The following is a 15,592-nucleotide window of genomic DNA, read 5'->3' as shown; positions in this document are numbered from 1 at the left end:
CTGAGCCCCACCCCAGAAAGTTTGATTCAGCAGGTCTGGAGCAGGGGCCAAGAATTTGCATTTCTGGGCTTCCCTGGTGGCGCAGTGGTTGAGAGTCCGCCTGCCGATGCAGGGGACACGGGTTCGTGCCCCGGTTCGGGAAGATCCCACATGCCGCGGAGCGGCTGGGCCCGTGAGCCATGGCCGCTGAGCCTGCGCGTCCGGAGCCTGTGCTCCGCAACGGGAGAGGCCACAACAGTGAGAGGCCCGCGTACCGCAAAAGAAAAAAAAAAAAAAAAAAAAAAAAAAAAGGACATACATCACTGTATAAGTTTAAGTTGTACAGCCTGATGGTTTGATTTGCATGTATTGTGAAATGATCACCACAATAGGTCCAGCTAACAACCGTCATCTTGTATAGATTCCAAAAAAAGAAAAGAGAGAAGAAAAAAGGGAAAAAGAAAATTTCTCCCTGTGATGAGAACTCTAGGATTTACTTCCTTAAAGACTTTCCCATAGGTTAGACAGCAACGTCAGCTGTAGTCCTCCTTGTTGTACATTACATCCCTGCTACTTATTTATCTGATAACTAGAAGTCTGTATCTTTTGATCACCTTCATCCATTCTCTTCTCCCTCTACCCTCCGCCTCTGATACCCACAAGTCTTGTCTCTTTTTCTGTCAGTTTTATTGTTTGCTTTTTTAGATTCCACATATAAGTGCCTTAAAGAGAGACTCCAAGATCAAATGTGTTTCAGGCCTCACAAAACTTATCTGCCCCTAAATAAAAGTTTATCAGAGGATTCTCACTGCCAACTTTCTGTTGCTACCACTTGATCTCCATACCCCCTTATCCTACAACAAGTTAACCACTTCATGAATTTCTGATTTCTTCTTTCTGTGAGTATTTTTGCAAAGTTAAGCATATTTGAATATACATACACGTATTCTTTTTTTTATACACGTATTCTTATTTAACCTTTTATTTTACACCAAAGGTGGCATGTATGTATTCACTATTTTTATGCAAATTTTTAAAATTTAATTTTTATTTTATATTATAGTTGATTTACAATGTTGTATTAGTTTCAGGTGTACAGCACAGTGATTCAGTTATACATATACATATATCCATTCTTTTTCAGATTCCTTTCCCATATAGGTTACTATAGATTATGGAGTAGAGTTCCCTGTGCTATGCAGTAGGTCCTTGTTAATTATCTATGTTATATATAGTAGTGTGTATATGTTAATCCCAAACTCCTTATTTATCCCTCCCCCCACCTTTCCTCTTTGGTAATCATAAGTTTGTTTTTAAAGTCTGTGAGTCTGTTTCTGTTTTGTAAATAAGTTCATTTGTGTCATTTTCTTTATATTCCACATATAAGTGATATAATATGATATTTGTCTTTCTCTGTTGGACTTGCTTCACTTAGTATAATGATCTCTAGGTCCATCCATATTGCTGCAAATGGCAGTATTTCATTCATTTTTATGGCTGAGTAGTATTCCATTGTATATATGTACCACATCTCCTTTATCCATTCCTCTGTCAATGGACATTTAGGTTGCTTCCACGTCTTGACTAATGTAAATAGTGCTGTCAAATCTATCATTTTCTAAAATTTGATTTTCTGGATTTTAAGTAATAGTTATCAAAGCCTCTTTCCATTTTTAGGCTATAAAGAAATCATCCCATGTTTTAATCTAGTACTCTTAGCTTTTAATTTTTAACCTAATATACACTGGGAAGTACACATCCAATTTTATCTATTTTCAAATGGCTATCCAATTGCCCCAACACCATTTATTAAAGAGCCCATCCCTTACCCCAACAGACTGAGATGCCACCTAAGGCAAACAGCAATGTTTGTATGCACTTGGCTCTATTTTCAGACTTGTTCTGAACTTCCTGCTCCATTGATCTATTTGTCTATTCCTGCATCAATACCACACTGTTTTAATATCTAGTTGGGCTAGTTGTCCCCTCAGTCTCCCATTCTTATTGTTTATTTTATCATAAAATCTTCAGAATCTACCCTCAGAAAGTAATTTGTTAGGTTTTTAAAGTGAGATTGTGTTAAATTTTACACTTTGACTTGGAGAAAATTGACATCTCTGTGATGTTGAGTCATTCCACCCCAAAATGAGGGATTTCTTTCCATTCATTCAAGTCTACTTTCATTATCTTCAGGAATGTTTTATAATTTTCTCACATAGGTTTTGTGTACTTCTTGAGTTTATTCCTAGGTGCTTATTTTTCTTTTCTGGTGTTACTGTAATTAGGGTCCATTTTATCTTCTAGTCTGTTATTATAAATACAGACTAAGGTGATTTTTGTATGTTAATTTACTATCCTGCTCCTACACCGAATTCTCAGATTGTTAGTATGAATTTAAGGCTTGATACTCCCAGGGTTTTCCAAGTATACTATCATATCATATCACCCACAGATAGAAATCTTTCTTTCCAATTCTTTTCTTTTTCCATTCTTACAGTTCCAATTTTTTCTCCTGAGCCTTAATTATTTTCTTCAGAGCTAAGAGTGATGGAATGATGGACAGAAGTTTCTGGGGAGGTGGGAGGGACGGCAGTCTGGAGCACGGGAGGATAGAGTCTTTGACCAAAGTGGGAGAGGCACCTTTCTCTGAGAGAGGAGAAGGCAGTAGAGTTTGAGACTTTGGCTTGTTAATCTCCTCTGGAGAGAGGGATCACGGGGTGGGGGTGGAGGTGAGTGTCGGCCACCGGAAGTAACACGGCTTGGAAAGCGAAAAGGGTAAAACAGCGCCCCCTCTAGTGCTGGAGGACACTAAGCTTACCACTGGGCCAAACCCACTCTAAACTAGCCTGGGTCCTGACTTTTCTGGCGAAACCAGGAAAATTCATTCACAGTTTGCTGCCAAATAAATGAATAACCAAATGTTTTAAGTGACCTATAATTCTGTGGGAAGGAGTTAGCTAATCTTAAGAATCCTTATAAATGATTAAATCAAAGCTCCTTGCCTTCAAGGAGTCATTTCATTCACTTTATATCAATGGTTGTGTATATTAGCAACACCTGAGAATCTTTAAGAAAATAATCAGTTCCAGGTCCCATTGCCAGAGATTTAATTTGGGGATGGAGCCCCAGGGTAGCTGCAGTTTTGGAAGGCTCCCAGGTGGTTCTAATGTAGCCAAAGTTGAGAGTCCTAGCCTACCCTACAGATGTATGGGTCTGTGTTACCTGTGTCTGCTTAAGCTGCCAGGAGGCGGCCACCTAGCTCAGATGTGCAGGGAGGAGTATTGCTTTCTTAACTCAAATTCCAAGTGCTGCATACACAGAAGCCTGGGGGCCAGCCCCTGTATCTTACAATTCAGTTTGCTGAGTTCTACTCGGTACCTCCAGTGTGCCCCACAAAGGGCTAAGCACTTCTGCAAATATAAAACGCCTGAGGCTCAACCAGGTGAAGAGACTTTCACCTTTCTGTTTTAGGTAACTCTGCATCATTTATAGTTGTAACACTGAATCACTGAGACACGTTTCTATTTCTAACTTCTTGGGCAGAGACCTCAGACACCTTCGGCCCGCGGCGGAAGGCCCCTCGGTCTCAGGGCACGGAGGCCGAAGACCTGCCCTAATAAGGTAGCACCCGGGGATTGGCTCAGAGTCGCACTTGTAGGCGCGTCCTGCCTCGCGCACGCGCACAGCTTCCGCGCCAGTCTCTTGAGAAGCGGGCGCAGGCTCAGAGGAGAGAGTTCGCTTCCCGCTGGCTCCGCCCAGCTCGCTCCCGGGGGGCGGGGCGAAGGCCGGGCTGGGAGAAGAAGGGGGCGGCGGCTGCGCGCGTGCGCGGAAGAGAGCTGAGGGGCGATTAGGCCGTCGCCGGCCGGGCTCGAGGGACTTGTGAGACAATGCAGGTGAGCAAGCCGAGGGGCGCGACGTCTGGAGGCTGCGGCCGTTCGTTTGTCCCGCTGGGTCCGCGCCGGCGGCGGGCTGTCCTTTCCAGACCTGTGGGAAGCGCCAGGCCCCGCAGGCACGGGGAGGCCACGCGAGGCTAGGCCGGCGCAGGCGCGGTGCGCACGGGCGGGCGTGGTCCCTCGGGTCCGCGGGCTGGGCGTCCCCGCGACGTGTGTCCCACTCTGGAATCTCAGCCCTGGGGGGATTGCTTCTCCTTGAGCTCGTCTCCCGTGCGGCCTGCGAAGGCCTCTCCGGGTCTTAACTGAGAGTTACTTCCTACTTGTTAACTCTCTTAGCGAGCACCTGAGCAGGTGCGTTGTGGACCCCTTCGCGGATGGAAGCTGAGGCTTGCACGAGTGGAGGGTCCCGCCTGGGGGGCGGGGTGTCCCATAACATAACCCGTGTTCTGACTCCACGTAGAGCAGGGTGAGGGGTTATTACACCCTCCCCGCAACGTTGGTGTTCAGGTTGAGAGGTGCGCCCCCTCTGGACTCCCTCAGCTTCCAGAGCTCAGCCCGAGGGTCCCGCAGCCCAGTTACTTTCCTTCTTAAAATGGATAAAACCACATCCCCCAGTTTTGTTCTTTCATTGTATCAGGAATTTGCTAATGGAATTTGACTAAAACCCACGGAAAAGTGGGAAAAAATGACACCGTGGAAATGGATGCTTTTATGAGAAAATCTCTGACAACTCAGTTTGGTCACTGTTGAAGGACCCTTCTCCAGAGGTCATTCTGCTGCCTCCCGGATCTCGCTGTGGTCAGGAATCCTGAGAGACTCATCTCTGACTCAGCGGCAAAAGGGAGATGGAGTTAGTATGGGTTTGGTTGGGGGCTGGAGAGGACGATCATCTCCAAATCCAGCGCGTCTGGTGAGGAGGAAACTCAGGGCTGCCCTGGCCTCCTTTGCATCCTCTGTCCTTCATGTCCCGGCTTAAAAACATCGCCTCTTTCCTGACCACCCCGTGGAAAGGATTCTGTTAGTATTTCTTTTTTTTTCGCCGTACGCGGGCCTCTCACTGCTGTGGCCTCTCCCGTTGCAGAGCACAGGCTCCGGACGCGCAGGCTCAGCGGCCACGGCTCACGGGCCCAGCCGCTCCGCGGCACGTGGGATCTTCCCGGACTGGGGCACGAACCTGTGTCCCCTGCATCGGCAGACGGACTCTCAACCACTGCGCCACCAGGGAAGCCCCTAGTTTTTCTTTTGACATATTTCAGCAAGACTGGGACAAGGAGCTGAGGCTGAGGCCTGGTTATCCCTGTGCCCTTTTCACAGCTCCTCGGTTTCATATTCCAGACCGGGTCTGTTAGCAGTGTTCCCGCCAAGCAGTGCCAAACCAGGGTTTGGGCAGCTAGGTTCTGGAGCTAAGAGCCCACTTCGACATTTATCCTTCTGACATTTGATCCTGGTGAATTTGACTTGTTCCAGCCTGGCGCTGTGGCTGTCCCAGGCTTGTGAGGATTAACTAGGTAGATAGAGGTAAAGGGCTTCGCAGGGTCCCAGCATCTAGGACTCGATAAGTGTCAGCCACTGTGAGCTCTTCCACGGGGTCGCAGCTCCTCCTCTCAGGTTTGGCCGTTCGAGAGTCAATCAGGCTCTTTTCCCTCTGATTTTCCTGCAGCCACTCAGGGCATTAGGATGCTTGATCTCCGCACTCAGACCCTTTGCACAGGCTGGTCCCTCTGCCTGGAAAGTAATTTCCTAAGTTTTCACTCCTCTTTGTGGTTTCGTCTCACCCTCCAGTCATGGTTACACGTCACCTCTTCTGAAAGAACGTCCTTGGCCATCCTGTGGAACGCAGGCCCCCTGGAACTCTCTAGCTCAGCAGCCTGTTGGTCATTGCATTTGCCATAATTTGTAATATATCTCTTTGTATATTTAATTATTCATTGCCTATCTCTTCCTCTCACCTGTAAAATAGATGACTTTGGCGTTCACCGTGCTTCCCTACCATCTAGTACAATAATTTACGTGTAGTAGGTATTTAATAAATATCTGCCGAGTGAATCACTCCAAGTCATTAATGAAAACACCAGAAGCCAGGTCAGAGAATTGCTGTTAGCACTGATGCCGATCTGCACATCATAGCCCGATTTTTACCCCAAGACAGGAAGGTTGGAACAGGGGTTGTGGGTCTTTTGACACTTTCTCAGAAATAGGTCTCAGAATAGTTTGGTGTGAATTCCCCTTCCCACCACTTTCCCTTTTTTTGTTTTTTTTGCGGTACGCGGGCCTCTCACTGCTGTGGCCTCTCCCGTTGAGGAGCACAGGCTCCGGATGCGCAGGCTCAGCGGCCATGGCTCACGGGCCCAGCCACTCCGCGGCACGTGGGATCTTCCCGGACCGGGGCACGAACCCGTGTCCCCTGCATCGGCAGGCGGACTCTCAACCGCTGCGCCACCAGGGAAGCCCCACTTTCCCATTTGACTCCTCCTTACCCATGGCACCCTCCACAGTGGACTTGGCACTCATGGTATCCTTGGTCCACCTGCTCTAGGACCCCAATGCAGACACCGAGTGGAATGACATCTTACGCAAAAAGGGCATCTTGCCCTCAAAGGAGAGTTTGAAAGATCTGGAGAAGCAGGCAGAAGAGGAAGAGCAGCGGGTCCTTCAGCAGTCCATTGGTGAGCGTGCCGCTACTCGTTATTGCGTGTCTGTCTGCTTGGGAGACAACTTGCCAGGCCTCTCACTGCTTTGGTAGAAGGATCCTCTGAGCAGGAGTTGGGAGCCAGGGATTGGAGTGCTGAGCTGGATGCTGCCTCTGGGATCTCAGGCGGGTCACAGGGCATCGCTGGCTTCAGCTTGCTGGGCCACAGAATTAGGGGGACTTCAGAGGCCCCCTCTGTTTCCACAGTTCCTCGTCTGTGTCGGATGAGCACGTGATGACCCCGAGGAAAGTATTTCCAAGTCTTGACTTTCCTGGTCTGTGATTCACTTTGGATAATGTCATGGAAATCTGCTCAAAAGTTTTTAGTGTTCGTATTCTCGTGAGGGCATACTTTATCTTTGTGGTTTGATTACGAATATTAAAATAGCTTGATTTGGGGAAGCATAAGATGTTTGCAGTGTACAGGGTCTAGGAGAGGGGCTTTCTCACATGTAGCTGTATCACCCGAATCGGAATCCCTTGGGGTGCTTGTCCCAAAAACAAACAAACAAACAAACGCACACAACAACACAGAGAACCTACTGAAACAGAATCTCTGGGGTTAAGGCCCAGGACTCTGCATATTAAACCAGTGCTTCAAAGAGTTTCTGATTTACACCAAAGTTTGAGAACCATTGACCACAGGGGCTAGGCCTTTTGTCCCCTGTTGACGTGTTAGAGCTAATTTAGAGAAGGATTTATTGCAAAGCGTTTATCCTGCAAATGTTTACTGAAGGATTGCTGTGTGCTGGGTGTTGTTCCTAGGCAGTGGGGCTTTAGCTGTGCACGGGTCGGACAAAACCCCCTGTCCTCTTGGAGCTTACATTCTAGCGGGAGAGACAGACAGTAAGTGATACGTGAGTGAAATGTAGGAAGATAAGGCAGGAAGGGGCCGGAGGAGGGGTGGGTATAATTGCAGAAGGGGTCAGAGAGGGCCCCCTGGCAGTTGAGTAGACCTGAGGGAGGTGAGTGAGAAGTGGAAAGCATATTGGAGAATCCGCCAGGAAGCCAGCAGGACTGGGAGACAGTAGTAGGAGCTTCAAAGAGGCAACTAGGGCTTGGACCATTTAGGACCTTGTAGCTTCTAGTATGGACCTTGGCTTTGCTGCCAAATGAGGTGGATGTCACTGGAGGTTTGAACAAAGGAGTGACGTGTCCTCTGTGTTGACAGCACCGTCCTGTTGTTGCCTTACTGAGTGCAGACTGTGGGGAGGTAAGGCAGGAAGTGGGGAGACCAGTCTGGAAAAGGCTGCAGCGGTACCTTTGGCAAGTGGTACCATTGACTTGGAGCAGCGCAGTGGGTGGAAGTGGCCAGATCTGGATGTATTGTGGAGGTAGGACTGACAGGAGTTGCTTATGGATCCTATGATGGTGTGAGGGAAGGTAAGTCAAGGATGACTGCAGGGCTCTGGACTCAAGCGGCCAGAAGGATGGAGTTACCACCAGCTGAGATGCGGAAAGCTCGGGGAGGAATAGGATTGGAGGTAAGATCAGGAACTCTGTTTGGGACATGGTCACTTTGAGATTTTTGTTAGACGAATAGAGATGGTAAGGGAGCAGTTGGGGATGCTGTCCCAAGCCAGAGAAATACGGGCTGGAGGCATAACTTGGGGAGTTGTCAGCATGTTGCTAGTATTTAAAGCTGTGAGATGCGGTCAACCAAGGGAGTGGGTATCGATAAGGAAGAAAGGAGTCCAGTCAGCAAAGGGCCTGAGGGAGGAGGAGAGGGGGCCAGAGGAAGATGGGCTTTTGGGGAGGAGGTGGTGATGGGTTGGGTCAGATGTGCTCATCCGTTGAGCAAACGGGTCATTATTGACCTTGATAAGAGCAGTTTCGGGTAGTGACGGGGTGGGGGTCTGGTGACAAAGGCCTGATGTGATGTCAAGAAGCAAGGGTGTTTATGGCAATAAAACAAAATACAGATTTTATAGCAGTTGATTAAAAGAAAAGGTAGAGCTGCCTAGCACTCACAAGAGAAGACCAGGGGATAGCCCTTTCACTCTAGGAGGGTGTGCTGGGGAGGACCTCAGTGGGTATCCTCCATCTCCTCAGAGGCATGAGAACTGTTATGCACCTGTCCGTGAATGTCTGTGCTTGAAGATCCGGCCAGGTTAGCTCAGGCAAATACAACTCTCCTCTTTTATAAACTTGGGAAACTTCCCGTTTGTATCCTTATTGTGTGGAGGTAAGAGAGCCAGGCCGGCAGCTGTTTTTTAAATACACCCTCCTCTTCTTATTTACTAGTGTAACACCTTAAGTACTTTTTATTTGGGTTTTGGTGGGCTGGGGATCTTTTGGTGTTGCATGCACTCCTTTAGGAAAAGAGTGAAGGGAAGAAAACCAAAATGTGTGTTTGTTCATCTTTTACATTTATGGTTTCTTGCCAACTGGATGACATTCAGTGAAAACTTACGAAGACATGACTTTGGAAGAACTGGAGGATAATGAAGACGAATTTAATGAGGAAGACGAACGTGCAGTTGCAATGTACAGGTTAGTGCCACCCAGAGGGACTGCTTGGCCTTTTGTGTGGCGCTAAAATGTGTGTCCTTTGAATCATTAATAAATCTGGCAAATCAATAAAAAAACCTGGACCTTTACAAAGGTTGCTGTGTGAAAGGGGTGGTGTGTGTGTGTGTGTGTGTGTGTGTGTGTGTGTGTGTGTGTGTGTGTGTTTGTGTGTGTTTGTAAGATGTCTGTCTCTTCTGTTGTGCAGGCAGCAAAGACTGGCGGAGTGGAAAGCAACCCAACTGAAGAATAAATTCGGAGAAGTTTTGGAAATCTCAGGAAAGGATTATGTTCAAGAAGTTACCAAAGCCGGTGAGGGCTTGTGGGTCATCTTGCACCTTTACAGACAAGGGTGAGCTGATCTCATGACTGTATTTAAATGTTAATTTGAATTTATATCTTGAACATCTCAGGCTTAATCCACCCAGGAGGTTTTTTTGTTTTTTGTGTTTTTTTGCAGTACGCGGACCTCTCACTGTTGTGGCCTCTCCCGTTGCGGAGCACAGGCTCCAGATGCGCAGGCTCAGCAGCCATGGCTCATGGGCCCAGCCGCTCTGCGGCATGTGGGATCTTCCTGGACCGGGGCACGAACCCGTGTCCCCTCCATTGGCAGGCGGATTCTCAACCACTGAGCCACCAGGGAAGCCCTGTTTTTTGTTTTTTTAACTAGTGTTTTTGTTGCTGATTTGCCCAAACCTTATAGCCTAATTTTTGTCTTAAGACTTTCAAATTAATATGTGACTAATAGGAATGCTTTTGTTACAGTGTAGCAGAGGAGACTCTTTTTTTTTTTTTTTTTTTTTAATTGTAAATGAATTCCTCAGTCACTTGTCCCTCTGGAGAAGCTCAGGCATTTCACAATTCCATGTAATGAAGCACTCTCATCGATGGTGAGGGCAACCTTTGTGAGAATTGTCCATGGCGTGTGAGGCAGTGGACCCCCGGCGCTTCTCACCTCCAATTTTATTCCCATCCTGTGGAGTCTAATGCTTGTGTTGGGAGTTTCTTTGAAGCAGGAAATGCTTTCTGAATCACACATTTTAAGCCTTGAATGCTCTTGCCTATAGAAGAGCAAGACAGTTACCTTTTACATTGGAGCTGTGTTTCTAACTTATTCTTCAGTCAAATTAAGTTGGGCTTTGGATTTTGAATTCCTCCCTTTGCCTAAACATGTTAGAAAGTTTTTTCTAAATGTGAGTTCATCTTGGCTGGAGTAGCAGAATCACTTGTGAAGTCATTATGAGGTTTTATGTAGGGCAGAAGGGTAGTTGAGATTTATTATGTACAAATGCAGAATCACAGTTGGCTTCTGTTTCTCTTTTTATAGGATTCCCCTGTGTGCCCTGATAAATCAGCACTTTATTGGACTTGCCAGGAAGTTTCCTGATGTCAAATTTATCAAAGCCATATCAACCACCTGCATACCCAACTATCCGGATAGGAATCTGCCCACAATATTTGTGTACCTTGAAGGTGATATCAAGGCTCAGTTTATTGGACCTCTGGTGTTTGGTGGCATGAACCTGACAATGGATGGTAAGGGCCTCTTTGAGGTGCGCGTGGGAGATGGGGAGGAGGTGCTTCTGTTGACGAGGGTGCCTGTTTCCTAGACACACATTAGGATGACTTGTCAGATTCACCTTTGCCCCCATGCGAGTGATTGTAAAAAGGGAAGAAGCACGTTGAATCTGTCATCTTAGACAAGTCATTGGGGGCAGTTACAACTGGGCTCTAGTAATTCTCAGTTAAAAGAGGGCACGATGGACTTTAAAATATTTAATATTAATGTCTGATGTGTTTTATTTGTCCCTACAGTTGAATATGTTCGTTTTTACTGGTAGCTGAAGATCACATCATTCATTTCTTGTTTAATTCACGTGAATGTTATTAGTGACACATGCTTATATGCATCTACATGTGTACAAATGTACATATGTAGAAATCTATAGACATTTTTTCTCAGTTGAATAGTAGCTTTTAAATTAAAAGTTTAGGGCTTCCCTGGTGGCACAGTGGTTGAGAGTCTGCCTGCCGATGCAGGGGACACGGGTTCGTGCCCCGGTCCGGGAGGATCCCACATGCCGCGGAGCGGCTGGGCCCGTGAGCCATGGCCGCTGAGCCTGCGCGTCGGAGCCTGTGCTCCGCAACGGGAGAGGCCACAACAGTGAGAAGCCTGCGTACCACAAAAAAAACAAAAAAGTTTATTCTCTCTCTTAACTCCTGAAGGATATGTTTTTTTTTTCTGCCTGTTACACAGGAGGTGTTAAAATACATATGCACACATAACATGAGAGAGAGAAGCTGAGGCCTGCAGGTTTCTTGATAAGTCGAATTCTTTATCTGTTTAGTGAAATGGTATGTCCAACTGTGCTTTAGTTAGTAGTCTTTAGAAATGTGTGTTAAAATATGACTTGATATTCTACTTTATGTAACTCTTTATGTAAGATATTCAACTGGGAAAAGTATAAACATATACATACATACATAGACACACATATGTTACATCAGTTATGCATTATTCCAGTGTTCAGAGGCATATGGAGTTTCAAACTAAATACGGGTTTGCTTCTTATTTTGGTCTTTTTGCACATACCATGAGGGAAGAGAGAGAGGTATACAATAATAATTATAGTTTTTATTTCTAGGAAAAGTTTCATTTGAGGATTAGTGAACATATAAGATAATGATTACTGCATATAAATGAACAGTAACATTAAATACATTCATTTATACATATGTGTGAATTTAAATATATTCTTAAGAATCAGAAATCTTAAAAAAAATCATTTTTAAGAAATTTGTTGAATTTTTATCACACTGAACCACGGTACCTAGAGCTGAAAATACTGGTGGAGCACTTTGAATGAACACGACTCAGTAAAATTGGTGTTCAAATTTTAACAGAAGTTTCCAATTGGTAGAGTGTCACTTTAACCAGGCTATTTGTAGTAGAATCTCTCAACTGTCCCTCAGTCCTGCCTGGGATCTTTTCTGCAGTGGAAAAGTACATCACTTGATTGTGCTTCACAAGGTCTCACACCCATGTGGAGTTTCACTGATTACAAGAGCATAAAATACAGGAGCTGAGCCTTTAGTCACTGATTCTTTATTTTCTGGTACTTTTAAAAATTATTATTACTTGGAACAAATGTATCAGACTAGGATGTCATCATACATGGAGCCTTTGACTCTAATAGGTTGAGATATTGGACATGAGGTTTAAGAATTTCCTTTTGTTAACTAAATTTAGATTTAATGATTAGAGTGCCAGCAGGACTGTGAAAGTATTTCCTTTACATGTTTCATGCAGGTTGCTTTCCTGGGAAATTGTGCAAGCCGAGAAACTAGCTGTTAGAAGATAGATTTAGTCTCTGTTTTTTATTTTAGTTATCATAGAGGTTCAAATGTATGTAATATCCCATTTGACCTCATCTTCTGGAAAAGTGTTTGCAGGTATTTTTTTCCTTCTTAAGGGTCTGATTTTTCCCTTTCTTCCAGGCACCTTATAAATTAAATTGTCATCAAATGTTGATGATCGTAGTTTCTGCTTAGAAAAACACTGTGGCTTGAGGGCCCCATGCAGACTGTGTCTTAGGCGATTTGCTTTTTCTTTATCATGTAGAGTTGGAGTGGAAATTGTCTGAGTCTGGAGCAGTCAAGACAAGCCTGGAGGAAAACCCTAGGAAACCCATAGAAGATGTGCTGCTTTCGTCTGTGCTGTGCTCGGACCCCGCCAGGAGGGCCAGTGATTCCGAGGATGACTAAGGCTGCGGCCCTGGTAACCTGATGAGCTTGCTTGATGTGACACATCATCTGAATTTTTTTTAAAAGGAACAAGTAGGAACGTATAGTTTGGTTTTAGCCTTTTATAACTATGTTTCAAATCTCATAGATCTCAGAAGTAATCATTGCTGGGAATCCTTTTAAATTTCTTGGAACTCTCTTTTTAAATTATATTATTTCCTTAAGGAAAAAATAAAAGCCAGATATTAGTATGGCAGGTGTCTATGTTTTCCTCACTTGTATTTTAGGTAAGCTGTAAAGCTGTTCACTATTTGTTCACATAAAACTATAAAAGAAGAAATATGGAGGGTGTTTTTTTTTTTTTTTAGTAATGTGAGTAAATTATACAGTGGAAAATGGCAAGGTAAGCTTTGCATTTATATTATTATTTGTTTTTATTCTTTTATAGAGGTAGCAACAGGATTATTAAATAAAATAAAGGTATAATTGGTAGGAAGAAGTCTTAGTATTTATCCTATTTAGAAGAAATAGACAATAATTTTTGGGAAACAAATACTGCCTTATCAAAGCAGTAACTAAAAGATTCCAATTTACCGCCATTTGGGGTAAAATATTATTTCTGGTTAAAGTAATTTTTTGTCTCAGGCTGTTGAGATGTCAGTCTCAGTTACTGTAAAAGATCACCTTAAATTCTTTTTTGGAAATAGATATAAGCACACACATTAATAGATAACATGTATCTCAATCAGTCAGTAAAATATATAGCAAGATGTTTTCTGAACCAGAATCCTCTTAGCATTTACCGCTTCTTGTCAAATTGACATTAACAGAATAATCAGGGGAACCGTTATTCCCTAATGCTTGTGTTGAGTGATGTAGTACTCAGTGCTGGTTTGACTCTTAAAAGTATGAATCAGAGAGGGCACAAAGTTCCTTCAGATTATTGTCCTTTATTTTTGCCGTAATTTGGAAAATAACAAGCAGCTGTGACCCATTTGATCTGTCCGAATGATCTGTGTTAGTGACTTTGTTTCTCTACACGTGAGCCAGCACTGCTGATGAAAACATACTCTGTGTCATAGTCTTCCTTGAAGGGTTTCTCATGAAATTTTAGTTGCAGGGTTGAAATAAGCTTGGTCAGTTCTGTCACTCGTCTACTGGTCCCGTGGGTTAGTTTTTCTGTTGTCAGCTGCCATCAGAGTGAAGTGCGGTGGTGCAAGTGTGGCTGCTGCATTGGCCTGAGAGCTGCGGTGCACACAACTCCCGGGGGAGAGAGCTGTGCCTGAGTGTGGTCGGGGGCTGCGTCCACCGTGACAGGGCAGCAGACTTCATTCCACTGCGGAGCCCGTACAGGGTGTGATTCTCAACATATGCTGTGCCACTTTGATCTGTGTTCCTGTGAAATCTTGCCTCCATGCAGACTCGGGCACTTGGTTTGCGCTCAGAAGCTCAGGTGTCCATGGACTTGGTTGATGAGCCCTGTCTGACCACATGGCTCCCAGGCCCCAGGAAGCTGTTCAGTTGTTCTGACTGAACTTGATTTAAAAAGGGGGAGAGAGCAGCATGTCTGTCCTAGAATGAGTATCGTGATTTCGAACCTGTTGTGCAGACTTCTGCAGGTTAGTTAATTCTGGGAGACTTCGCTGTGTTACTACTATTAACTTCTTTCTGTTTCATTTGGAGCATTTGTGATGTGCTAGAGGTGATACAGCTTGGCTCTTAAGCACCGAGTTTGTCTCATTCCACAGCAGAAACACACAGCGACCAGGGAACACCGGCAAGAAAGATCCTGAGATTCTGTCTCCTGGTGTTGGCAGGAAAGGTGTATGGGGAAGGCTGTGGAACAGGTGCTAGGAAACCCTTACTAGTGTTGGTGAGAAGTGGTCCCAGGAAGTTGTGATAGTAAATAATTGGGAGAAGTGAGATGGAATAAGACCCTTGCCCCTCAGCATCGGTGGGTGTTGGTTCCAGGAGCCCCGTGGGGTATCCTCGGATGCTCAGGCCCCTCGCAGCTCGCTCTCCAGTCCTCAGAGTGTTTTCAGTCCGTGGTTGGTTGAATCCGCAGATGCGCAACCTGCAGATACAGAGGGCTGATTATAATAAATACAGTTGATTCTTCTTTATTTTCCTTATTTTGTGGAGGAGAAAAAGGATACGGTTAGGTTGTATATACCCACCTCATTGCAGACCTGAATTTACATCCTCTTGTGATGAGGTTGCAGACAGAACGGCTTCCTGGGGCGTCTTCTTCCCGAAGTGCCTCAGAGACGTCATCCTGGATGCAAAAGACACTTTATGAGAGATGCGAAAGGGCTGCTTAGAAGGGGGTCCTCTGTCACTAATGCCTCCGTTTCTCATCATTTATTACTTCCAGCTTTAAATTCTGTTTTCTTACATAACAAGCCCAGATTTTGCCAAAGTGCTTTTCAAGTGTGACAGGCCAAATGTGTTCTGACTGTGCCGCCTACTTTTTTTTGTTCAATTCCTTATTTATTTATTTTTGGCCTTCTTGGGTCTTCGTTGCTGCGCATGGCCTTTCTCTAGTTGGCAGCGAGTGAGGGCTACTTTTCATTGTGGTGCATGGGCTTCCCATTGCGGTGGCTTCTCTCGTTGCGGAGCACGGGCTCTAGGCGCGCGGGCTTCAGTAGTGCGGCGCGTGAGCTCTAGAGCGCGGGCTCAGTAGTTGTGGCGCACGGGCTTAGTTGCTCCGCGGCATGTGGGATCTTCCTGGATCAGGGCTCGAACCCATGTCCCTTGTGTTGGCAGGCGGATTCTTAAC

At 45.3% G+C, this 15,592-nt stretch overlaps 1 protein-coding gene across 1 annotated transcript; it reads left to right on the top strand.

The window, feature by feature from the left end:
* The first annotated feature begins 3,836 nt into the window (after positions 1 to 3,836).
* Positions 3,837 to 13,535, top strand: PDCL3 (phosducin like 3). The gene is made up of 6 exons (XM_065891325.1): positions 3,837 to 3,872; positions 6,409 to 6,538; positions 8,964 to 9,054; positions 9,278 to 9,421; positions 10,397 to 10,605; positions 12,692 to 13,535. The coding sequence occupies exons 1-6, from the start codon at positions 3,867 to 3,869 to the stop codon at positions 12,832 to 12,834; spliced, it is 723 nt and encodes a 240-aa protein (XP_065747397.1). The 5' UTR covers positions 3,837 to 3,866; the 3' UTR covers positions 12,835 to 13,535.
* Positions 13,536 to 15,592: the final 2,057 nt, after the last annotated feature.

This window comes from Phocoena phocoena, chromosome 14, assembly GCF_963924675.1.
Source record: "Phocoena phocoena chromosome 14, mPhoPho1.1, whole genome shotgun sequence".
In the NCBI taxonomy this organism is placed as follows: Eukaryota; Metazoa; Chordata; class Mammalia; order Artiodactyla; family Phocoenidae; genus Phocoena; species Phocoena phocoena.
Note: the sequence above shows the minus strand (reverse complement) of the source record. Positions and strands in the feature narration are given on the sequence as shown.

Bases quoted from the DNA above. Each gene is read 5' to 3' on its own strand.
- PDCL3 (XM_065891325.1), top strand. The intron at 9,055-9,277 runs GTTAGTGCCACC...TCTGTTGTGCAG, and splicing joins CGTGCAGTTGCAATGTACAG to GCAGCAAAGACTGGCGGAGT. The intron at 10,606-12,691 runs GTAAGGGCCTCT...TTTATCATGTAG, and splicing joins CATGAACCTGACAATGGATG to AGTTGGAGTGGAAATTGTCT.